This window comes from Phaseolus vulgaris, chromosome 7 (genome assembly GCF_000499845.2).
Source record: "Phaseolus vulgaris cultivar G19833 chromosome 7, P. vulgaris v2.0, whole genome shotgun sequence".
Taxonomy (NCBI): Eukaryota; Viridiplantae; Streptophyta; class Magnoliopsida; order Fabales; family Fabaceae; genus Phaseolus; species Phaseolus vulgaris.
The window spans coordinates 1,523,100-1,547,893 of record NC_023753.2 but is presented as its reverse complement, the minus strand read 5'-3'; the positions used below and the strand labels follow the sequence as shown (position 1 = coordinate 1,547,893).

The 24,794-nt window shown below is 32.4% G+C and overlaps 2 protein-coding genes across 7 annotated transcripts; one reads left to right on the top strand and one right to left on the bottom strand.

Annotated features, from left to right (window-relative positions):
• Window positions 1–338: 338 nt before the first annotated feature.
• Window positions 339–7,571, bottom strand: LOC137830542 (ACT domain-containing protein ACR12-like). The gene is made up of 10 exons (XM_068637959.1): window positions 7,191–7,571; window positions 5,767–5,821; window positions 4,539–4,661; window positions 3,918–4,012; window positions 2,598–2,682; window positions 2,347–2,406; window positions 1,189–1,244; window positions 980–1,085; window positions 834–902; window positions 339–700 (listed from the first exon to the last, which is right to left on the bottom strand). The coding sequence occupies exons 1-10, from the start codon at window positions 7,379–7,381 to the stop codon at window positions 638–640; spliced, it is 903 nt and encodes a 300-aa protein (XP_068494060.1). The 5' UTR covers window positions 7,382–7,571; the 3' UTR covers window positions 339–637.
• Window positions 7,572–13,310: 5,739 nt separating this feature from the next.
• Window positions 13,311–23,614, top strand: LOC137827770 (uncharacterized). Of its 6 annotated transcripts, none has more exons than XM_068634080.1 (17): window positions 13,311–13,446; window positions 14,131–14,404; window positions 14,504–14,693; window positions 14,980–15,223; window positions 16,089–16,366; window positions 17,329–17,481; window positions 17,595–18,386; window positions 18,491–18,585; window positions 19,177–19,236; window positions 19,357–19,445; window positions 19,542–19,607; window positions 20,424–21,053; window positions 21,423–21,497; window positions 21,644–21,714; window positions 21,841–21,898; window positions 22,224–22,470; window positions 22,686–23,614. In XM_068634080.1, the coding sequence occupies exons 2-17, from the start codon at window positions 14,272–14,274 to the stop codon at window positions 23,342–23,344; spliced, it is 3,840 nt and encodes a 1,279-aa protein (XP_068490181.1). In that variant the 5' UTR covers window positions 13,311–13,446; window positions 14,131–14,271; the 3' UTR covers window positions 23,345–23,614. The 6 variants fall into 6 exon arrangements, with proteins under 6 accessions (XP_068490181.1, XP_068490179.1, XP_068490183.1 ...); XM_068634082.1 differs by having other exon boundaries at window positions 13,409–13,446; window positions 14,131–14,384; XM_068634081.1 differs by having other exon boundaries at window positions 13,445–14,000.
• The last annotated feature ends 1,180 nt before the right edge of the window (window positions 23,615–24,794 follow it).

The window sequence follows — 24,794 nt, the reverse complement described above, 5'->3', positions numbered from 1 at the left end:
AACTATAAGACAGTGATCAGTGAAAGCACACAAGTTTTGGCTAAACAAAACATACGATAACAGAACCTGGTCTCGTTCTAGGTTCGTAGGATTTTGTGAAGTTAGTCTCTTTTATCATTTGCAATGACGTGTTCTTTAAATGACAAAATGTTGAGCGAAGGATGGTTACAAGATGGTGTTTAACGATGATTTTTTATGTATTTCTTTTTTGCAAGTGCTATTTACTCTTTTTGAAAATAGTATTCAAAGAGACCCTAAATTCTCCAATTCTGCTAATGCTATGTTTGTGTTTTACTACAAAAATAAAATTATAAGAATCGTAGAAAGCAACAAACAAATGAGGCAAAATTCATGTTCCGTTTTTTTTTTAGCTTTCATGTCTGATTTAACGGATGATGAGTAAGTTCCAGGTATCCATAGATCCCAAACCATAGGCAACAGAACATGTATTCGTTCCATAATTATAGTTACAGGTATTCATTCATTGGTTCCATAGGCAACAACAGCAACACGTACCCGTTCCATGATGTGGTAGCAGTAAAACTGCCACATGACTCTCTCACGTGATCACGAGCTCACGGCTAATTTAGTATAAGAACAGTTACAGTGGCTTGTTTTACAGGTAAAGGTGGTTCCTTCAGTAACTATCAATATCTGTGTCTGGCGTCCGCAGGTAGTAACGAAGACAGTTCACCAAAACCTGCTCATTCAAAATCACAAAAATGAGTTTGTTCTTATGCAATTAAATTCTGGGGAATGACATGGTGTTGGATAAAAGAAAAGGCATCAAGATTTTAAATTGTGTTTTCACTACTTTTAACACAAAGGGTTACCTGAGACATCGAACTGTTCAATGCAGCCCCACCGTAACTGACATGAAATTTATCCTTAGCAACCAAACCCTGAGAGAAAAGGGGGGTAAAGTTACTTAAGGGTAAATGGGGCAAACAGAAGGCGACAGAGACAAAGAGGAAGATACTTCTGTATCAATCTCAGCCGATTCAACATCAATGTTCACATCTGCGATGACTCTAATGATTTCAACAAGCAATCCAGGCTTATCTGCCGTCTCTATACACAGCAAGCTGATAAATATTTAATTAAAAAGAATTAGATGACCCCAGGCACCTATTTCATATTTGGTTGTTTGTTATGCTAATATTATTTCACACGTTGTAAGATGCAAACCTCCTCTTGGGCCCATCTTCCTTAACTTGTATATGAGTTTTGATATCCTCATTAGACTGCATAAAACAGAAAAAGAAAGTTGAAATTAGCAAGACTGAGACCATGCATCGGACCCATAAATCATTTCACTGAATTGTTTACTTGCCACCATCAGAATCTGGTATAACCGACCTTTCTTAGGGTTTTGTGAATATGTAGCAAGGACACTTGTTAGGCAATGAGAATAGAAACTAAAAAAATTACAAACATTTAATATTTTCCTTCAAGTTATTAATGAAGACCTGAGTAATAAAAGCTATTATAATCCCATCAAATGCAAACAAAACCCTTATTCTATATAAAAAGAACCAAGCGTCTTTTGGTAATCCAATCTACATACAGCATGATAATATGCACCAGAAGTGTGGCATGTATAACTTGAACTTTCCAGTACATCAATTAAGCAGCCCCACTTAGTCACGGCCAGCAATAATGCAGGCAATAATTAGACATGGAAAATTATATAAAGAAAGCCATAGTGAAAATGGAATCTGAAAAGTGAAGAATGAATCTTTATCATTTAATATTAATAATCTCAAGAAGTCTAAAAAAAGGTCATCACGTAATCTCTTTGACAAGATTTCAGAAGAGAAACCTAAATGGTTTTCCAGTGCAGGCACTCTCAAATTTTCAAATAGAAAGAGATACACAAAATACAGGAATGAGTATAATTGGTCTGCATTCAGAATAATGATGTTTGATCTCTAGCATGTCAAAATCAGGAGGTAGCTCCCAAAAGTTTTAATTAAAACCATTGAATAATAAAAAAAGAAAGAGTGAAAAAAGAAGTATCCACCACCTGAAAATAAAGCGACAACAACATTCTATTTATTTATAGAAGTATTAGCATAAGATTGGCAAAGCCATCTACTGGGAAATTAAATGCCAACATGGATGCATGAATCAATCATATATGATAGTTTTTTTTTAGGCCTTGACATTCGCCCAGGCACACAAAACTTTGGACTATCAAATAAATTAGGAAATGGTTAATAAATATTTGCATCCTTCCTCAAAAAAAGTAAAAAAAATATAATAATAACAACAAAGCAGAGGTCTTGATTAAATAAGCAATGTTTATTTTATTCAAGAAACAAAAACTTGAAGAGTACTATTCACCTTCTTCTTCGGAGACTTTATGCCAAATACTTCACCCATCGCTAGTAGTTCACTTGACTCCTACAAAAATTATATAATATTTGTGAGTAAAGAAAAACTAAAAATTAAGAACAAACTAAAATGTATATTGGGAAAAAGTAACTAGGAAAAGTTGTGTTTGTAAGAAATTGTTGATTACAACGAAGCTTTTTGTATGTAAAAGTAATCATATAAAAAAAATCTACAGGCAAGAATCTATCAGACAAACTTACAGGATGAAATTTTAACAGATTGTTAATGATGGTAAGTCGAATTCTCTCTAACATATCGGGATCTTCAACTTTGCGCCCAGTATTTCTGAGAATATGAACATCAAATAAGTCTGTAAATACTAAAAAGCTTCAATGAAAGCATTAATAACAAAATAGACAATCAATAATCAGTGGATTTATATTTATTTTCATACATTGATTAATGCAACATACTTTAGAAATAAGAATAATTTGATTACCTTTCTATTGTTGTTCAATGTTTGCAAGATCTGATATGAATAATCTCAGTAACATATGGTTATAATTTGACAGTCAGGTTAATAAAAAACACACTTTTTATAAGTTATTGATGGTGGGAGAATAAGAGCAACTTACACCTCAAGTATTCAAGAGAACAAATTTTCTCATCAGGAGTCTCGAGAAAGATTGATTGAATTTAGCAACACTGAAGACTGTAATTCAGAAATTCCCTAACATGCTCATTTCTAAATAAGCGAAAATTACAGAACGTAGCAGAACGAAACCAAATTACACGAGCATAGCTCAAGCTAGACAGTTAAAAAAAGTCTGGGAAATGCTTCAAGGAGGACTCTCCCAAACTTTAAACCATCACCGAAACCCAAATAATGAAGACATCCCGAAGAAGCATAACCTTGAGATATAAATTTCAATGGGCTAGCACACAAAACATTAACCATAGAATTGACACCCTCCCATCAGAATGCAAACCACACTTAATTTGGATAACTTGATGCAGTAAAGAAAAGGCCATGGAGGGAAAAGCCAAAAACCCATTATGGAAACCAAATTTCGAAGAGATAAACTTCATTTCCTGTTAAGATCTACAACAAATTTCCTAAGTAACAACCCTATACAAAAGAAAATCCCATATAAGCTTCTCAATTCTGAGCCATAACTAAGACTGCAATTAGGAAGCCCTAAAAGAGGCCACAACACAACTAAGGAAGACTAAAAAGGTGAGCCTAAAACTAAGGAAGGTTTCCAATACCACCTAAAGAAAATAAATCACCTTTCAACCTATCTAACATCCAAGAGCATGGGGCGATCCATTGAGTTAAAGTATGATTCTCCTGAGTCCAGACTCGCCTCCTTAGAGAGAATACGACAATGACTAACAGATAACAGAAATTTCAGTTAAAGATGAAAAAGACAGAATGATGTCTTAATTTATCAAAGAAAAGGAATAATTATCAGTTTACGAGCAAATTCACTCATGTTGTTCATTTACCGCTGAATTTGTTACTCAACAAAAAGAAAACACTGTAAAGAAACTGGAAGAAAAAGACAAGGAAGACCTACGATTGTGTAATGAAAAATTTTGTTTGCTTCACTAATCCCTCTGTGGAGACGGTTCCTTTTGAAACATCCAGTCCCAGATCTTTTAATGCTTTCATCTGCCTTGATGTGAACAAATAAAGATCAATTAATGACAACAAATATAAAATGATGTTTAGAGAGAAAATGAGCTAAAACTTCTAATAAAGTTCTATATAAACGATGCCCTTTTGTGACAAAAAAAAGTGATCTGAAACCCTAAAATGTTCTGCTTTCCAACATAATCTCAAACAAATTATTGATTGTAAGCCTTCTAAAATTCGTGATGGTTCCAGATCCTTTTCTTTCTTCAAAAACTAAACTATACTGCTCGCTAGTTTTCAGGCAAATAAAACCAGCTTGAAATGAACCAATGAGGCTTGTTTACTAAGGGAGTAATGACATGAACATATGTAATAAAGAAATATAAATAAAAACAAAGCAAAACGTGCGACCTGCCTATGCATAATAAAACTTATCTAACCATCAAATAGTGACAGCATCACTTAAACAACAAAATCACAATTTAAGGATAGCCCATCGTAGAGATTCAACTTGATTGAAAAAATTTAAATTGCATAATTTAATTTCCAGTAGCCAAATCACCGTGTCAAGAAGAGCACCAAGGCGATCCCCAAAGCTAAGCTGCACAATTGTTGCTTCAGAATCCGAGTCTTGATCTATTAGAACTATTGGCATAGGAACACTGTCGGGATTGTCACTGGATTTCTGCACAGTATGAATTAACCAATAAAATATATCACAAATATATGTCCGAATAAGCATAGCATACAAAACCAGAGGGCTCGTGGCATATGTAATGAATTGTTAACAAAAGCTTAGACTCTTGGCAAATATATCTATCAATGATAGCAGTGACTATATTAGACCAGCACAAACACGCCCAAGACTAGGTGAATATAATACAAGATTAACTTGTGAAATACACAGGAGTTTTGAATGTAAAGTATAAGCTGAACTGTAGTGCAACAGACATCTAGTCCAGTAGAAATTCACATTTGAGAGAAATTTCCCACAAAGAAAAAAAAAACTGCTTGAGACCTGCATATAACATTCTCAATAACATAAAAAGTTTGAGATAAACATGATATCACAAGATTACATCCAAAACAGGTCAACTGATTGAAGGATTGATAATGGGAAGACTACAGCAGCCCTTCAAACCATGCTAAATTTTATATTTATACCTCCTGGACATTAAGATAGGTTATCTGCATCATCTAGATGCAGATCCTCGGGGATTCAAGTAAAGATCCTCATCAGATATAGTTCACTGCTCAAAACCATCTAAAAAAACCTATGATTTTTTTATTTTATTTTTTTGTTTGAAAGTATCATATTCAAATTTCAAAAAGTTAAAAAGTTTTCGCTACAAAGGAAAATATCAGAAGGTGCAAGTGGGAAGGAAAGGAAATGATAGGACTTTAGCCATGGTTCCTCAGCATATATTTGACAGCTCTATTTGACTGCTAGTAAAGAAAAATATTTCGTATAAAATGGAAAAAAGAGGCAAAAATGATACCAAGAAAAGTATCTTTCTAAGATCAGGAAGGAAATAGAAACACTATGCACTAAAATGTTATGACACAAAATCCCTATTTAGTCCGAAACTATTTTTTCTCTCCTAATTAAGTCCCTCGCTTTTATTTATTTGTTGCAATTCAGTTCCTTGTCCATCAAAATTATACAATTTATGAATAATAACAAAGATTCTAAATCACACATAATAAATTAATGTTTACTAATCATATTTTTCAACTGAAAAAAAAATGGTAAATGTGAATGACATGGGGGCAAGAAACACAACACTGACCAGTGAAGCGGAACCAACAGCATTCACATTATATGCAGAAGTAAATATAAAGTTCCTGCAAAACATGCCAACCAGTAGTTAGAGACAAGTGATATAGATACATCCTGGTGACTACTAAGAATATTAAATTTCCATTAGGGTCACAGACTAGAATGCAAACCCTATCAATAAAAGTGACCAAACCAACCTACATTAACTTAACAAAATAGCACCATCAAACATATCGTGGTCTTAAAACCATATATGGGATCAAGAAGCTACAGATTAAAGGACCAGGATTCCAAGGTACCAAGGGATGCATAATAAGTAAAAAACAATAACAAAATTTGAATAAGCAAAGTTTACTATAATGAGGAACGGAAGATTCAAGAATAAGGGTTTCCAAAGCAGGAGTGAAATGGGTCATTCCTAACTAAACATTGGTACTAAAAGAGAAGCCCTTAAATATGAGAAAGATCCCTGTATGGATTGATTAATACATGGATTTAAGGTTTAGAAGTATCATACCACTGAATTAACATAGGCATTGTCACAATTATATATGTTTCATACATGCCCAGCTGTAAATGCTTGAGGTACCAAGGCCACTGCCTCCCCCTCCATATAAGAAAAGAATTTATAGTTTTGACTTACTCAAATAATACCACCAATTTTTCAGTGTAAACAAGTGAAATGAATAAGGGATATAGCATCAACCACAACAATGCATTGAGTTAACTGATTTGGAACTACCAAACTCTTACTATTTAGCATTTACCATGAACTGAAAGCGGAATTTGATTTTGAAAAGGGGCATTGACAAATTGAGTGAAAGAAGTTGACGTGCAAATTCTTCCAAAACATCGGGACAAAAAAATATTAGATCAATGATCAAAGGGAAAGATAAAGAACTGACAAAGTCATCCAACTTTGACTCTTGGTCAAACACTTTAGATAAACCCGTACATTTGCTCACTGAATCACTCCCACTGAATCTACACACAACAAGAGTAGGTCTAACCAAAATATCTAGACACAGGCACTGAACCCAAAAACAATATAAGCTCACAACTAAATAATGGTCCCACTAGAATCCACTTTCTCCTCAAATTTTATTCCTCCGAGCATTGACTAAATTTTATAAATAGAGAAATACAACCAAAATTTGAAAAGCAAAAGTCAACTATCAATATCCGATCTCTAGTTCCTACTCAATTCCTTCAAGAAAATCAGTATCACACTTCCGATTTCACCCCATCCCTACGGAACATCACATTCTCATTCTCATTCTCTCATTCAATAACTTCCGTCTCTATCTATCCACACAAAACTCGAATCGCAGAGGAGTATAACACCGTAATAATTGACATCAACAAACACTCCGATTCCAAAAACTACCATAGAAAAAAACAGGAAAAGTAAGTGCGGCGAAGAGGAATTCTCACCTGTCCCTGGAGAAGGAGGTTGAGGAGAGGAAGACGACGTCGGAGGGAGGAGAGAGGAGCGGAATGGAGCGCGGATCAGAAACCCTACCACCGTGTAGGGCGAATGAAGGGGCGAGGAAAAGATTGGTGAAAGCCATTGCGATGTGACGATTGAAGAGAGTGGAAGTTGAGTTGGTGAGAGGTGCGTGCATAGGACAGTTACGTTATTATATACTAATGCGATCAAAATAGTAAACTCTGTGCTTTGGCCATTCGGTTGCTTCGATTTGTCTGATTGATGCGTGTAGTTGGTAGCTGCTGACGATCTCTTTGAGAGCGACGAATTAGATAGCCACGTCGGATCCAACTCTACTTGTTCTTTCCTAATCTAAACTCTGTAATGAGAAAATTATTAAAATATAAGTATATAAAAAAATAAGATAAAAACAAAATTAAATATGATGAAAATTATTAAAATATAAGTATATAAAAAAATAAGATAAAAACAAAATTAAATATGATGAATATTAGATTTTATTATCTTTTAAATTTTTCTTTTTTGTCACTGTAATAATAAAAATTAGATATGCATAAAATTATGCAAATGAAATATAAAAAAATTGCAGATCATTGTTGGGGTAATTTGAATTATATCATATGTGATTGTCCAAGTTTTTATTCTTAATTGTTAGTTATTAGTTATCTTTGTATTCCTTAATTGTTAGTCAACCACCACTAAACAATGTATAGTGTGAGTACAATAATTTGTTACAAAATCAAATCCATCAATTATCATTAAACAATTTCTTATGCTACTGTAAGAAATTAATTTGTTATTGTAATGAAAAATGATAGTGTGACAACTCAAAGAGTTGTATACAACCTTGATGTGATAGGTTTAGAAATAAATATATATAATAAAGGGTAAATTTGTAATTAAATGATATAAAAAAGTATTAAAATAATAGTATTATGAGTTGTAATGTGGTTGTATAAAAAAATGTGGTTGTCCATGTATCATTGCTCTATTCTAATCTAAATGTTTTAATTGTCTCTATACATTTTCAAAATTGTAGTCACATCTTATATCTCATTTATGTGGTTACTAATGAGCATAATAATATTTGTTCTTATAAATAATATTTCAAAATTATGTAGTCACAATTAATATTTGTTCTTATAAATTATTGGAATATAATAATAAATAAAATCATTATTTTAATTAAGATTCATATAATTTGTTTTATTTGGGTTTTAACTATTATTTTGTTAATTTTGTGTTTTTAGAGTAAAAAATGTTTATCTTTGCAAATGGGCTCAATATGCAAAAGTCCAATCAATTTGTTTTTTTTTAATTAAAACCAGAAGCAAATTTTGAGACAATTTTATACAAAATATGAGGAATTAAGAAAAAAATCGGAGTCACCTCGTATTCTTTAATGCTTTTAATCTCTTTTATATTATTTTGTTAAACAAACATAAATAATTTTTTTACTTTTACTCTTATTACTAATCCAATTGTGTTGTAGATAGTTTGAGAGCTAATTTTCACTAAATTAACACTTGAGTTTGTTGAGATGATTTGGAATAATAGACCTTCTATAACTATCTTTCATCGTTATTAGACGACTTTTTTTATACTCTGGCGGCATAAAAACTTTGATTTGAATGTCAAACAATATGCATATCAAATTTGACGTCGTTGTTAGAGAAATCTATTGAATGCAGTGTTTAGTCTCTCCCCAATCTGAGATTTAACTTAATAATTTTCTATTTTTCTTATCTTTTACTAATAAAGATTTTGTTTTTCTTATTTTTTACTAGCAAAGTTTCTTCTTTTTTTACCTAAAAATTTACTTGTTTCTAATCTGATTTTTTTTTTTATATTTCATTTGCGTAATTTCCTGCATATCAATTTTTTTTATTATAGTGATAAAGAAAAATAATAAAATCTAATGTCCATTATATTTATTATTATTTTTCTTATATCTTAATTTTATTTTAATTTGTCTTATCTTTAATTTCAGTTTTTTTGTCGTTTCTATTTTTCCTTTTTTAATTATCGTTTTTGCCATTTTATCTATTTTTGTTTTTTATTTTTGTTGTTTTTATTTTTTATTTTTCTGTTTCTATTTTTTTAGTTCTGTTTTTAATTTCTATGCATTTTTTTCTCTATCTATTTTTTAAGCATTAAATAATACAAATGCTACATTTAATGTTTAAAAAAATAGGTAGTGGAAAAAAATATAGAAATTAAAAATGGCAATGGAAAAATAATAGAAACAGAAAAATGAAAAATAAAAACTAACAAAAGTAAAAAAAAGTAAAAAAAAATAAATAAATAAAAATGGCAGAAACAATAATTAAAAAATGAAAAGATAGAAAAAACTGGAAAAAAAGATAAATCAAACTAAATTAAGTAATAAGATAAAAATAAATTAAATATAATGAATATTATATTTTGTTATTTTTATAATTGTTTTTACCAGTATAATAAAAAAGTTAGATATGCCTAAAATTGTGCAATTGAAGTATTAAAAAAAAATTGCAAATCATTGGTGAAGCAATTTGAATTATAACATAAGTGGTTGTCCAAGTTTTTATCCTTAACTACCTTTGTATTCCTTAATTGTTAGTCCACCACTAAACAATTTATAGTGTTAGTATAACAAATTGTTACAAGATCACATCTATCAAGAATCATTAAACAATGTTTGGTATTAGTGTAACAAATCAACTCTCTTAGATATTGCAATGTGAATGTTTTTCATCTATGTACAAAGTTGTAGTCACATCTTACATTTTATCTACTTATTTGTTTCCTGATGAACATAATTTTATTCGCACTTAATATTTTTACTCATAGATTATTGAAATGCAATAATGAGTAAATTTATTAATTTAATTAAGATTCATATAGTTGAGTTTATTTGGGCCGCATTAACTATTATTTTTATTAATTTTGTGCTTCTAGAGTAAATAATATGAAGAAACTGTCTATCTTTGCGAATGAGTCAAATATACAAAAGTCCAATTTGATATTTTAAATTAAAACAAAAAGAAATATTTGAGAAGATTTTACACAAATCATGAGACATTTTTTCCACCTAAGTTGGAGTTGAATCTTTTCCATTGTATTTTTCACCAAAAGTGGTGCTTCCAGCATGGAATGTGAATATGATGGCTTCTTTATGTCCTGGTCAAGGAGAGTCAATAAAATACACAAAATACATCAATTTCTCTGAGTGCAAAGTTGCTTCCTTTGTTTATTTTTATGCATTTTTTATCTTTGTATTTTTGTCTTTGTATTTTTGTCTTCGCAAGGAATGCTAAATTTTTTGGTTGATTCCTCTTGTGATTTCCTTATGAGTTACAAGGTTTTAATCAATAAAATTTTCATTTTTTTTCAATTATCTATAACAGTTGTTTTAATATTTTAATATACTGGAAAACTTTTTTTTTTGTGAGAGGTTGTACTTGAATGCATGATTGAAAGTCAACCTTATCTTAAAATTTGGTTTATTTGTTAGTTCGTGTTATTCTAATTAATTTATTATGCACATTATTTAAGAGAGAATATATGCTTCACTTGAATCAAATTGACGTTATTCAATCTAGTCTAACTATGTTTGAGGATTGAGAAATGACTAATCTTTAGAGAACCTGTGAATAATTCAATGATGGAAGAACTTGGGAATCAACCCCTTTTTATTGTTGCTTTAATCTCTTTTATATTTTCGTGCTTAACAATCACAACTCCCTTTCTTTTATTGTTATTATTGCTTGCATGTAGGTTTTGAATTCTCTTCATTGGACTCATTATTGGATTCGTTGAGAGAATTTGGGGTCATTTCACCACTTTTATACTATCATCTCGCTGACGTTAAGTAGTCAATCATTGCGTTAGATGGATTACGATGTAATATTTTTAATTTGACTGCTAAACAACAATTATCATGTACACGATAAAATAATAAGAAATGTTTGATAGTTGTAAGTATATTAAGCCTTTTAACTCGTTGCCTTTTAATCAAGTGGTTTGAAGGACTCACTCATGAGTTTGGAGACAAAATAAGTTAAAGGTGAAACTAGTGTGCATAATAAAGCCATAAGAAGTTTGATAATTGTAAGTATATTAAGCCTTTTGACTTATTGCCAACTCTTATAGGAATAGTTTGGAGGACTTATAAGTCAACCACTTATAAACAAGTAGACTGAGATAAATATATTTTAATAATATCGCCATATAAATGTATCTATATCTCAGCACAAATGATCATGTTGATCATTACTCTTATTTAAACATCAACCACTCATAATAGTTAACGTTCAAAACATCACCAGTCATGATAATTCATTAATTAATTATTAATGTCTTTCAAACCTCATATATGATACAAATCTTTTATCCATATCATTAATGAAATGTTAATATGTTTAATAACAACTTATTACAATGTGTTGATTTTAATTGTTATAATAAATATTTATTTTACCATTATGTGGCGCTACCCTGTTTGTGTGTGACAACTCATCTCGGTGGGCCGAATTTACATTTTTAGTTTGCTAGCCCTTTAACCTTACTTTTTTTTTTCAAAGATTACAAAATAGAATGAACTTTTAAAAAAATATTAATTTTTTTTATCATATTTTTAGTTTATACTATTACAAAGTGGATATCCGATAGCGGGTGGCTTGATAAGCCCAACAAATACTCGTTAGGATAGGCTCGAAATGGCTCTGATACCATGTTACAAAGTGGACTTTAAGCCTAACTCAACCCCATAAAACCGGCTCATAGGGTTGAGGTTTGCACCCACTTATATACACTGAAAGACTCTAATCTCTAGTCGATGTGGGATCTCCAACATATACAATTAAAACATCAATTAACTAGTTTTAGTTAGCTTTGTCTAGTCTTTGGGAGATTAGTGACAAATTGAGTCAATATGAGCTAGATATACTTGCTTTTAATCCTTACTATTTTAGTTTCCTTCAAGTGCTTCAAAGAAAGTTTTCATTTATGACATCTCAAAATAGATATAAGAAATCCATCTTCCAATTCCATAGAGAATTGAACTTGTTCATCATCTTCACTTAATGATTCATCCTTATTCATCTTTACAACCAATAACTCAAAGACAAAATTGACTTATTCTAAGAAAATACTAAAAGAGATAGATTCAACTTGATTTGCTGACAATATGACTCTAAAGCCTTTTGATCATCACCTATAAGAGATTTAAAATAAGTTTGCAAGGTCAAATTCTAATAGATAGATTTAAAAATAACCCGTTTGATAACAACAAATTAAGGACTTGTTGCATTAGTCACATACTTAAGTTAAGAGACAAGAAGTAATCTTATTGTAGTAAAATATCTAATGGACACTTTCTAAATATGACATATCAACCAAAAAATATCATCTTGAGATCCTTAATCATCAGCTACAACATCATAAATATTATTAACAATAGAAAATTTTTCAACAAATTTCTTAAACTTTTAACCAATAAGAGATCTAACATTCACTTGAGTAACAACAACTTAAAGAGAAGTATCCTTGAACTCCGACCACTCCAATCCTCACTTCAAACTACATTATTTATCTATATCTAAACCTCTATACCATAATTATATTATTGTGCACATTAATCTTTTAAATAATTTTTAATTAATTAAATTTTATTTTATTTATTTAATTTAGGAGGTTTACGTATTTATATAACGTATTTAGGATAAAACTTTAATTATTGAAAATACATTTTGTCTAGGGCAAAACATTTTAAACAAGTTTGTTCCTTAAATTGTTTTTTATATGGTTTTGTTCTTCTACTAAAAAAAAGTTAACAGTATCATCACTTTATATTTATCAGTTCATCTCCTATATCTTAGAAGACACTAAATTAATAAATTTTTCAAATTATATATATATATATATTTATAAAAATTTTCATATATTAAATATCACTATTCAACCATACTCAAATAATAATAACACCCAACTTATATTAATTTAATAGATGATATTAACCACCGTATTAATTTTTTTTCTTATAAATAATAATTTCCCAGTAAAAGTAATTTTTGGCGATAGAAAATTGTCAACCATTGAGTTGACGATGAGCATGTTTCCGAAACGGGATAAAGGGCTCTGATTTGATAAATATTGCGGGACCCTTTCTCTCTCCTCCACCACTCTCCAATTTACCCCAACACAAACAAACCTCTTATTCTCTACAATTCGATCTCTTCCGCAATCCTCTGGTCAATGCAGGTACTCTCTCGCCGCTTCTCCACTCTCTATTCCTTCTCCTTTCTCTCAATTCCTTCTCTGCTTCCCTCTTATGCCGTCAATTTTGCTTGCATTTCTTCGAACCCTAGTTTCTGGTTTCTGTTTCCTCTGGATTCGGATTCTTAGGTTGCGAGTCTTTTTCGCTCGTTTATTTTCGGGAGGCAAATTTGAATTTCGAAACCTTTTGCTCCCGCGTTCTTTTATCTTCTCATGCTTCTGGATTTGAACTTCAGCTCGTTGCTTCAAACCTCGAGCTGTTTTTACTTCGTTTTGTTTTCATTTCAGCAATGTGCGTTTTGTGTGCCGAGGAACCACGCTTGATCTCGTTTAATGTGATTTTAGTTTGTATGTAATCGCGTAGCGTTGTTATTATGCATTATTACATGGGCAATGTGAGGTTTCTTTCCGTCTCATTTTGTTGTTGTGTGTTGAAGTTGAAACCGCTTACGTTTTATGGTAACAGTGGCGTTGTTTGTTTTGTAAGTAGAAGTAGTTTGAGTTTCTGCAAGGGTTGTCGACATTTTTGTGCGTCTCGGGTACGTATGGCGTGGCATTAACCATGGGTCACTTTTTTTGAGGTGTACTTGCTCTCAGTGATATTGAGGGCGGGTTGAAATTGTATGAAGTTGTATATTGATTATGGTTCATGGTATTGACTTGTTGCAGATACATTTCAAGTATCTAATTACTCATACATGTTTATGGTTTAATGACTTGCTGTCAAGAGATCCTTTGCTATGTGAGTTGCTAAGAGAAAATATGGTGGAAGATACTCAATACACGTGTTGGTTTAGTTAACACTGACGTATGGCGGGGAATACTAGGTTTGATTTAACTGCTGCCAAATCAGAGGAATTGGCTTTCAAGGGGAGCTTTACTAATGGACAGAGAGGGAATTTGATGAATGGCACTTTGGACAGGTCTGCAAGCTTTCGTGAGGGTAATGAGGGGAAAATGTTTATTTCGGGTACTAATATGTCACGGGGGAATTCCACATCAGCAGGGGATTTGACTTCTGTTGCTCAATGTTTGATGTTAGATCCAATAACCATGGGAGATCAAAAATATACTAGGTCAGGTGAGTTAAGACGAGTCCTGGGGATATCCTTTGGAAATACTCTTGAAGATTATGCTTTTGGAACTGCTAATTTGAAGGCTCCCCCTCCAGTGGCTACGGAGGAACTAAAACGATTCAAAGCAAGTGTACAAGAGGCTTCTGTCAGGGCTAGGTAGTTTGAGGAACTTTGTACAGTACTATTAATTCTTTTCTTCAAGTCATACCAATATAATATTTCTTCACATTGAATATAATTTTCAAGCAATTGTGTAACAGAGAGCTTGCATTTGTAGCATGTATAACTGAATGCCTACCATTTTTATAGTTTGTTTTCTCTCGTTTTGGAATTTATTTTGACTAAATTGTCCAGATCTGTTTAAAACCTGATGACCTGGACTCTTCGTTTATTGTCACTCGAGTAGTCCTCTTTTGTTCTGAAGTTTTAAGATTCCTCTCAGATATAGATCAAAAAGGTTGGATGAATCGTTAGACAAATTGAACAAATGTTGGGAGGCTGTAAGCTTAAAGAAGCAACTTCGAAACGATTTGTTGCCAAATGAAAGGTTGGGTGGATCACCCTTCTCGAAGATGGGAAGTCAGACTCATCGTAGCCCATCAGAGCCTGTGAATCAAAGACTAGAAGACAGACCTAAGAATATCATTCTGAATAAGCGCATCCGTACATCAGTAGCTGATACACGGGTTTGTAGCCAGTGTTTTAATTAATTGTTGCATTTTCTATAGCAACATTTTGGTTATATGACATTCAATTCATTATTATTGCATTTTTTTTACTGTAAACCTTATTAGCAGAATAGAATTCTAATAGTACCAAACAGTAAAATAGATTTTTTATGGTGCATAAGGTATGTCAAGGTGATAATTTTCTCTTGATTCTGGTACAACTATCTATATGTTTTGTTTGAATGTGCTTCTCTGAAGGATTGGATGTTACACTATAGCGATTGACTTGAGTGAACGACTGGAATATTTAATGTTGCAACTTTATCAGTCATTTTAATAAGGATGCATGTGGCTGAATTTTGAAATTTTAATGGTTATAGGATGGGCTAAGTTATATATCTTTCATATTTTCAATATTCACTATTTAAGAAGATACAAGCCTAGGTACAGGGAATCCTGTCTCTGGAAGAGACTAACAGACTGACCAACATCAAGCATTAAAATTTGTATGTATAACAAGGTTGTAATGTATCAGAAATGGAGAAAATTTACAATGAAGTAGCAAGAGATTCCATGCTTTCAGAATTACTAACAGATATATACTTATTTTTTATCATACCTTCACTATCAATAAATTTGTTTTATCTGGAGGAACTCGACTTGAAATACATATATTGCACATATAACTTTTTGAAGGTCATCACTTTTTGTAAAGAGCAATTGATAAATAATTGTTGCTTTGGTTTTCATATCTTAGATACTGACTATGCCATGTTCCTTTTCCTTTATTTTTTAACTAAATCCCATTACATTTTTGTGCCTTGTCAACATTTTCTTCAACATTCATATTTACTCGGTGTATGTTTTGTTGGAAAAACACCAGGCTGAAGGATTAAGTAATAACAATGCAAGGCAACCTTTGGCCATTGGAAAGGATAGAGACAACATCAAGGATAGTAGCAGAGGTTGTGATATTGTTGAAGAGAAGATTCGAAGATTACCTGCAGGTGGAGAAACATGGGATAGAAAAATGAAAAGAAAACGTTCCATGGGTATAGTTGTTGCCAGATCCATTGACGGGGAAGGAGAGCTGAAAAAAGTTGTGCATCTAAGGCTAGCTAATGAGTCAGGTCTGCAAGGTTCTGATGCTCAAGGTTCGAGGTAACCAATATTTATGAAATGCTTTGATTTCTGATTTCTGTTTTGTAAAGAAACGGTGATGATACCTGAGGTCTTGGGAAGTGTTCTGAGTAGCTGTAGAAATGAGTTATGGAATGTTAATGTATACAAAGCCGATTTATCATGGTGATTTATGAATATATTGTGTTTATGCATGCAAATCAACTTATCAAGTCAATTTATTGAGTTTAGGAATATTTTTGTGTTTAGGCAGTTATTAGTTCCTTCATATAAAATATTTTCACTGGAGAGGAGTACAAAGCTACAAAAATGGGTATATTTGAGGTGGTTTGACTTATGGACATGTTATTACTATGAGGCATTAATGATAGTAGATAACTGGTTTCAATAAGATTTTGCTTTTTTTTAATATGATTTATTTGATGGCTTTTATTATTTGGGTAATGGCATCCAGTCTATTTTGTTCATCTTTTTTGGGAACAAATAATTGGATTTTTTTATTTTCAGGGCATGGACCATTTAGAAAGAGAAAAGCATATATAGAGAGAACCCTTAATTCTTTGAATATAATTGCTCAAGGGTATAGCATGTGAGTGTTATTTTATTGTAACTTAAGAGGCTATCTGCTGCCTGTAGTGCAAATGCTTATAAATACAAATGATATAGCTTCTATTTCAGCACTCTTCCTCAAGCTAGAGCAGATAAATCACTCTAATCATGTTATAAAAGCAGGAATTATATTGTGTTAGGAAGGACAATAAAAAGCTTCGTGGTTAGATACTAGCTCAAAAGGGAAATTCCTTTAGTAGTAAATCTACTGGGGTTCTGCTGAGTCTGATTTTGCACTTAGAGAAATATTTAAAATTTTATTTTTTTCCTTGGTTTTAGGCACATTTAGATTTTTTTCTTATTTTCTCAGTCAGTTATTTTACTCTGAATAAACAGGAAAGGATAAACTGTTTTGAACTTTCTGTTTTTCACAGGTCAGGATATTCTGGCAGTAATAGCAAGCACGATGGTTCTTCATTGCCTCCTACGTCCAATGCATGTACAGCTTCCAATAATGAGCAAGAAAAGGTGTCAAGGGGTTCAGTTGACGGATTAAATAAGGAACGGGTTGTGCTTAAAGGAAATAAGTATGTATTTGTCATTCATATCCATGATGCATTTGTTATAAACAGCTTTTAGTTCTCTATTATAAAATTACATTACAACTTTACAACTAATCTCTTTCCTCCCCCTTTTTTAGGTTTAATGTCCGTGACAATAATTATACAGGTGGTATCCATACTTTGTCGAAAGGCAAAGGTTCAAGGCCTCCACGAACAGGTGCTTTGATGGCTGGAAACTCATCTGTTTCTCGATCTTCTGAATTACATGAAATTCGGGAACAAACTTTAAATGTGAACAAGCCTCATTCAGTTTGTGGTACTGTAAATCGCAAGCGTCCTTTGCCTGGAGGATCATCTTCATCCCATATGGCCCAATGGGTTGGACAGAGACCCCAGAAAATTACTCGCACTCGAAGAGCAAATGTTATATCCCCTGTCGTAAGTTGTGATGAAGTGCATACATCATTAGAAGGTTTGTCCCCTTCTGATGTTGGTAGCAGAATGACTTCTACTAGTGTTAGTGGATTATATACTTCCAATGGTGCTATCAACGGTGGCATTCAACCAGGTAAAATGAAACATGAAAATGTTTCATCCCCAACCAGATTATCTGAAAATGAAGAATCTGATGCTGGTGAAAATGGTGAAAATAAATTGAAGGAGAAAGGATTGGAAAGTAAGGAAGTTGATGAAAGTGCCATAAATCATTCTTATAATACAAGTTCCTCCATGTTAACATCAAAAAATAAGAAAGTACCCTACAAGGAAGAGATTGGAGATGGTCTGCGTAGACAGGGAAGGGGTAGTAGGGGCTCTTCAGGCTCTTCAGTTTTGAAGAGTGGCATCCTGCCAATGAAAGAGAAGTTAGAGACTTCAACCTTGATGAAGCCAATTAAAAATGTGAAGCCTGCTTCTGAAAAGAATGGAAGGTATAATTCTCTTTCTCATTCTCTTCTGGTCGTCAAATCAAAAGTGGCACTTTCCCACTGCAGTAAGGAAAGTTGCAATTTTTTTAAGACTGTCTTTGTTTCAGTAAACCAGGGCGCCCTCCTTTGAAGAAATCATGTGATAGGAAAACTAATAATCGAACTGGGCATCCATTGACTAACAACTTCCCTGATATATCAGGTATATCCATATGTTTGAGTCACTACTTGTTGCATTAAATACATGGAATTAATTAAAATATCATACTTTTAATGCGGTGAACTTTTATTTTCTTGTTTGTTTATACCTATCTGTATACAATAATTTATATAAACTTTAATAGTGCTTTCTGACTCCTGACTCTTTTCTTTGCAAACTGTCGATACTCCTCCTCTATTTTACCCTTGATTCTTCCAGAAGAAAACCCTAAATCATATATTAGATCCTAACTTCTGTCCGGCATCATTTATGTTTCTTTTATAAAGAGTTTTAGCTATAAACTCTACTTGTTAAAATTTATTTAAAATTACAAAATCACGAGTGCATCTCATTAAATAAGAAGTGAGACCAATATTTTTGTATTTCCATAATATATATATATATATATATATATAAACTTAATTACTTAATTAAAGTTTATTGCTACTATTTCTCTTTTGTATTCTTGCTCTGTTCAAGGGGGTTATGTTAGTTTTCATTGGTACTTTGTGGGGAATTTTGTGCATACAAAATTTATATGATTGTGTTGCCTATTCATTTTTGCACAATGTACTAAACCATCTGAACTGCCAGCGGAGGATGATGACCGTGAGGAGCTATTAACTTCTGCTAACTTTGCTAGCAATGCCAGCTGTATGTAACTAAACTCAAAAACTGGTTTATGCTTTTGCAGTTGTATACTTGCCAGTTGCCACTGTGTATACATATATTTGTAAAAGAATTCCATTTATATGTTGCTTTTGGCCTTGGCAGATATTGGCTGTTCTAGTTCATTTTGGAAGAATCTGGAACCTATTTTTGCTCCTGTCAGCTTGGAAAACATGTCCTACTTGAAGCACCTGGTGGGTGCTTTTACTATATCTACTTTTATGAACTTTAAGTGGAATTTAATGGAGGCATTTTTTTTTTCTCTTCTCTTATGTTATACTTGATATCAGGTTGAAACAGCAGATGTTGATCTAAGATGTCTGTCTCAAGTGCTAGGCCTTGGAAGTGATGCACTGGTAATGTATAATATTTCATATTTGCAGCATTTTACCTGCTTGATACCTTGTAATGTAAATGTCAATTGGCTTTGTACTTGTAACAATTTCAGTACTATTTTAGTGAGCATGTTTCATGCTTTTAGTTGTAATTTGAATTTGATGTTGCATGTAGCTCAAGTACATTTATTTTGTTAGTTACACAAACCACTTTCAAAGTAAATCTAAATAGCAATTCTGAAGCTGTCCCATTTTTATGGTTCTTGCTATCATTATATTTTTCAATTCTTTTGCATCAATATATATTAGCAAATAAGATCATCCCATTGCATTGACGTGGTAAAACCTCTTCCACAATTTGTTTCTGAAATTTCTGTGTCATTATCTTGTTTAATCATTTTCCATAATTGAGAAAAGCCAATTATGTGCTGCTCATTGCATTAATGCCTCTTCCGGAACATGTTGAATGATATCTCTCTGTCTGTTTCTCTATCTTGGGAAAACTTGTAGGTTCTGGTCCATTTGATTTTTAAAGTATTGCATGTGATTATTGAACATTATACTACCTTGAAAAACCATAGAGCATACATTAATTTTTGAAAAAGGTGACATGAACTGAAATGTTAAATGAGTTTAATTTTGATATTGTCAGTGTAAAAGATTTTTAAGTTGTCAAATGTCAACTAATTAGAAATTATCTTTGATATGACTTTTACATTAATTATTTCAGAAGTGAAAAGTCAACATTTTTCAACTATATTTATATTGCCAATGTTTTTAAAAAATTCGATGTTAATTATCCATTTTTTGACATTTATCTTTTATTTATATTCTCAGGGTAGACTTGCACATACAGAAAACCCTCTGTCACAAAGTCCTCTCTCTAGAGAAAGAGACAGAAGCGCCGTAAATCAAACTGATTCCAAAGAGATATCCTTAATGGATGACATGGATGTTGATCAACATCTAGATTTTAGTATTTTGTGCAGAAAAATGGATTCGGAAGGAAACAAAGTTGCACCATTGTATCAAAGAGTACTGACAGCTCTGATTATTGATGATCAAATTAATGAAGATATTGTTGGAGATGGAAATATGTCTTTTCTGTGTGAAAGAGATGATTTTTCTCAGCTGCCTTGCTTCTTTCAGGGTGTTGAGAACCAATCTAGCATCAAGATGGGATATGAATTCAACTCTGGCAAGGTTTCTTGTAATGGGAATGCTATGCATACTAGTTGCACAAACATCCCTGAAAAAGAACCTGGTGTTTCTTTGCAGATTGATCAAGGATCATTATATCCAGAAACCGAAAGGCTGTCCATGGTATCTGAAAATGGATATGATGGGTCTTTGGGTATGCACATAAATTCATACCCATCATCTTTCAGTTGCCATTTTGAGCAAATGAGCATGGAGGATAAACTCTTGCTGGAGCTACAGAGTGTTGGCCTATATCCAGAACCAGTGGTAACCTTCTAATTTGTAGAAACTTTTAGAAGCCGATAGTTCGTCGTTTATTCATATAAAATTGGATTGTTAGATAGTTTATTGTTTACTTACCTATTTATCTAAACAAAAATAAATTTCCTTACTATAAAGTTGGCATGTGCATTGTTTATGCTTCAAGCTAAATGATCGTGTGATGGTGTTAAGAGATTTACTGTTTATATGCCTCTGCCTAATTTAATCTCTCAGGCACAGGACATGATCGTTATATGTGTTGCAGAGAGACATTATTGTTTAAAGAGTTTACGTATTGAATATGGTTCACTTTGTTCATTTTTTAAATCAATGCTTCAATTATTAACTGATCTCCTTGTTGTTGTCTTATAAAAGCCTGATCTTGCTGATGGAGATTGTGAAGCAATTAATCAAGATATTATTCAATTACAGAAAGGACTCTTCCAACAGGTTTTGATTCTCTTGTTTTATGCTTGATATGTCTGCTGAATGTAAGGTAGTTAATTGTCTAGGGAGAAGAATGTGCTTATGATATTTAGTTATTCTTGATTTATTTATTTACTCAATTATCTACGCTATTTGGATTAATTTCGCAGGTCAATAAAAAGAGAGAATGCTTTATGAAACTTATTCAAGCAGTAGAGCGAGGCAGAGAGATGGAACAACGGTACTAAATTCGAAATTATGTAGTTTCTTTCATTAATTGATTATACTTTTGATGTTGATAAATTGTTACTTGGTGTATTTTCATGCACCCTCACCAATAACTAATATATGCTTTATTAATTTGCAGAGCCCTTGAACAAGTTGCTATGGACAAACTTGTCGAGCTGGCTTATAAGAAAAAACTGGTAAATAAGTTTTCTTACTGTGCTTTTTTCCTGTTTCTTTGTGCAACGAATTGATAATTTATAGATTGTGGATGTTGTCACAAGTTGCAACTGGCTATTAATTTGAGCTATTTAACAGATTATTTCCAACATGTTATTTGTAATTGAAATGCAGTGTATTTTTTTGTTATTATGGAAGTTAGTTTTCCCTTTCCTGTCGTGTTAATAAACATGTGGCATGTTCTCTTCAGATTGTTCTTTTGAGAGTTATGCTGTAATAATGCTTTTATCAAGAAAAATTAAGGTAACATTTGCTCCGTGAAATGACCCTTGATAATTTTTGCAGGCAACCCGTGGAACTAGCGCTGCGAGATACGGACTTTCTAAGGTCTCAAGGCCAGTTGCTCTGGCTTTTATGAAGAGGACTCTTGCTAGATGTCACAAATTTGAGGAAACAGGGAAAAGTTGCTTTTTTGAGCCTGTCTTTAAAGATGTCCTATTTTCTGCTCCTTCTTGTGACAACAATACTGGTTCAGCTGTTGCCGCAAACCTATCACTTGGCCACAATTCTAAGCAAGAATTTTCACCATCAGGTTTCCTGTTTTAACTATGTTTTAATTATTTTGGAATTATTTGTTATGGTACACATACTCGAAAAAATTTAGCTGAGGCATCATGCTTGTCAAGAAACAATTTCCTTAGGCTCTTGATTTTTGCTTAATTTATTTTATATCTCTGTTCCTTTTTTCTGATATCTTGATTAGGAATAGGAGGTAATTGCTTAACAAATTGGGCCTTGTTCTTGCAGGGTATTTTCCTCACAAGGAGCAGGATGTGTCTGGAAATCTAGACCATCCCTCTGACCAGGATTTTGCTAGAACTGGACCAATTGTAAACAGAGGGAAGAAAAAGGAACTGCTGCTTGATGATGTTGGTGCTAGTCCTTCTCTAAGATCCGCATCAACTCCGGGTAGTTCTTTAATAGGTGGAGCAAAGGGAAAGAGGAGCGAGCGAGACAGGGACAGGGACGGAAAAAATTCTGTCACAAAAGGTGGTCGTTCTTCTGCAAGTCATTCGAGAGGTGAGCGTAAAACGAAAGCAAAGTCTAAACCAAAGACAGCTCAACTATCTAGCTCTGGAAATGGTTCTCTTAGTAATTTAATGGAAAATATTAACTCTGAGCATCAATTGGCTTGTGGTTCTAATGAATTTATTTCTAGTCATGGCGACAGAAAAAGTAAAACTGGATCTGTACCTCACAATGTGTCCACTGGAACTGAGGAACCCATGGACATCACAAACATGCATGAATTAGACTCCATAGAACTAGGTGTAGGTAATGAACTTAATGGACCTCAAGACCTGGATTCTTGGCTGCTGAACATTGATGACGATTTGCAAGACAATGACGCTATTGGCCTAGAGATACCAATGGATGATCTGTCTGATTTGAACATGATTTTATGAAGACGAATGCAAGATACTATATATTCCCAATCCCATGCAGTATTTGGTATTTTATTAAGAAGGGTGCTGTATCGGTAGAAAAGTGTTCATACAATTCATGCCTCTGATGACGGGAACTTGCCCATTCTTTTGTATACTTATTATCTACAAAATACCAAACATAGAAACCCAAAGAAAGGGTTAAAGAAAAAGAAAAATCTAGTCAATTGTTCATATGATCTAGAATCCTTTAGGTTGTAACTACTACATTCTTCAACAAAATTTTGCTCATCCCGCTGTGCATTTTCCCTGATGGACTTTTAAGTTATTTTATTAAAATTACTATGTTAGAACCTGTCAGCTTTATTATACTCAATTTCAATCACCTGCCTGTATTTACTATCGTGTTGTATGCTATCATGTTTTTTGGTATAGTCATAGCTATAAAATTTGGTCTTAACTATCCAAATCTCCCTACAAGGTTCATGGTTTTGTGGTGTGCGCCGAAGAAGTTAAGTGCTTTGCATGAAATGATTTGTTTCGGTGTGTGGCTGCGTAGAAAACTGGTCTAAAATGTTATTGCTGTTTAAAGGACTTTCCTGGCTTTACTTATTATTTGTTCACTTGATGATGTTTAATGGTCTATTTGCCAATGCCTGGTTCCTATAATGACATTTTGGGTGATTTCAAAATGGCCATTTCTTCCTTGTATTCTGAAATATATTTTTGAAATACGCCAACGGAAACTCCACTTTGTACAAAGGGGTTTTCTTGGCTCGGGAAAGATTATGAACTTTTACATGGTTTCCAACACTTACACAGATTCTGACCTGTTTTCTCTGCTTTGAAATTTCTTTTGACAGTTATTGCTTTAGAAAAAGTAAAAGAGAGCATACAAATTTATATTCTGAATCGTGTTTAAAAAAATGTGTTTAATATTTTGAATGTATTCAGCCTCCAAAATCCAAAACTAAAACTAAAATATTTAAATTTACTGGGAATGCAGGTTGAAATCATGGGATATAGGAAGAAAGTGCCTTTCAAAAGTTTAAATCTTGAAATTACCAAGGCAGCATGTAGACTTATTTTTGTTTTTGTATTAAGTTCATATGATTTTAAAAATATCAAATATTATTATTTTAACTTACAAAAACGAAAATTGTTTTGTATGTGTAAAATGAAGAATTTGTTATTTTTAAAGATTTTAAAGTAAATATGTAATAAAAAAATTGATATTTTCATATTATTAACAAAAATATGTAAGCTTAAAAATAAGAAGTATTAGTATTTGTATAATTGATTATTTTCAAAATCTGCAACACATTATTTCAAAATCTTATCATATTATTTTAAAATTTGATTTTTTTACAATCAGTTCTTGAAATAGAAATTAAAAAGCACATTTCAATATCTTCTTTACTATATTTTCGTGAAATTTATACTCTAACCGTGACTCGGCCTTGAGCTTTAA

Coding starts and splice junctions, on each gene's coding strand:
- LOC137830542 (XM_068637959.1), bottom strand. CDS start 7,381: ATGCACGCACCTCTCACCAACTCAACTTCCACTCTCTTCAATCGTCAC. Junction 4,662..5,766: donor CTGTTGGTTCCGCTTCACTG/GTCAGTGTTGTG, acceptor CATACTGTGCAG/AAATCCAGTGACAATCCCGA. Junction 2,683..3,917: donor AAATTTTTCATTACACAATC/GTAGGTCTTCCT, acceptor TCATATTCTCAG/AAATACTGGGCGCAAAGTTG.
- LOC137827770 (XM_068634078.1), top strand. CDS start 14,272: ATGGCGGGGAATACTAGGTTTGATTTAACTGCTGCCAAATCAGAGGAA. Junction 17,482..17,594: donor GTTGTGCTTAAAGGAAATAA/GTATGTATTTGT, acceptor CCCCTTTTTTAG/GTTTAATGTCCGTGACAATA. Junction 19,608..20,423: donor GCCTTGGAAGTGATGCACTG/GTAATGTATAAT, acceptor TTATATTCTCAG/GGTAGACTTGCACATACAGA.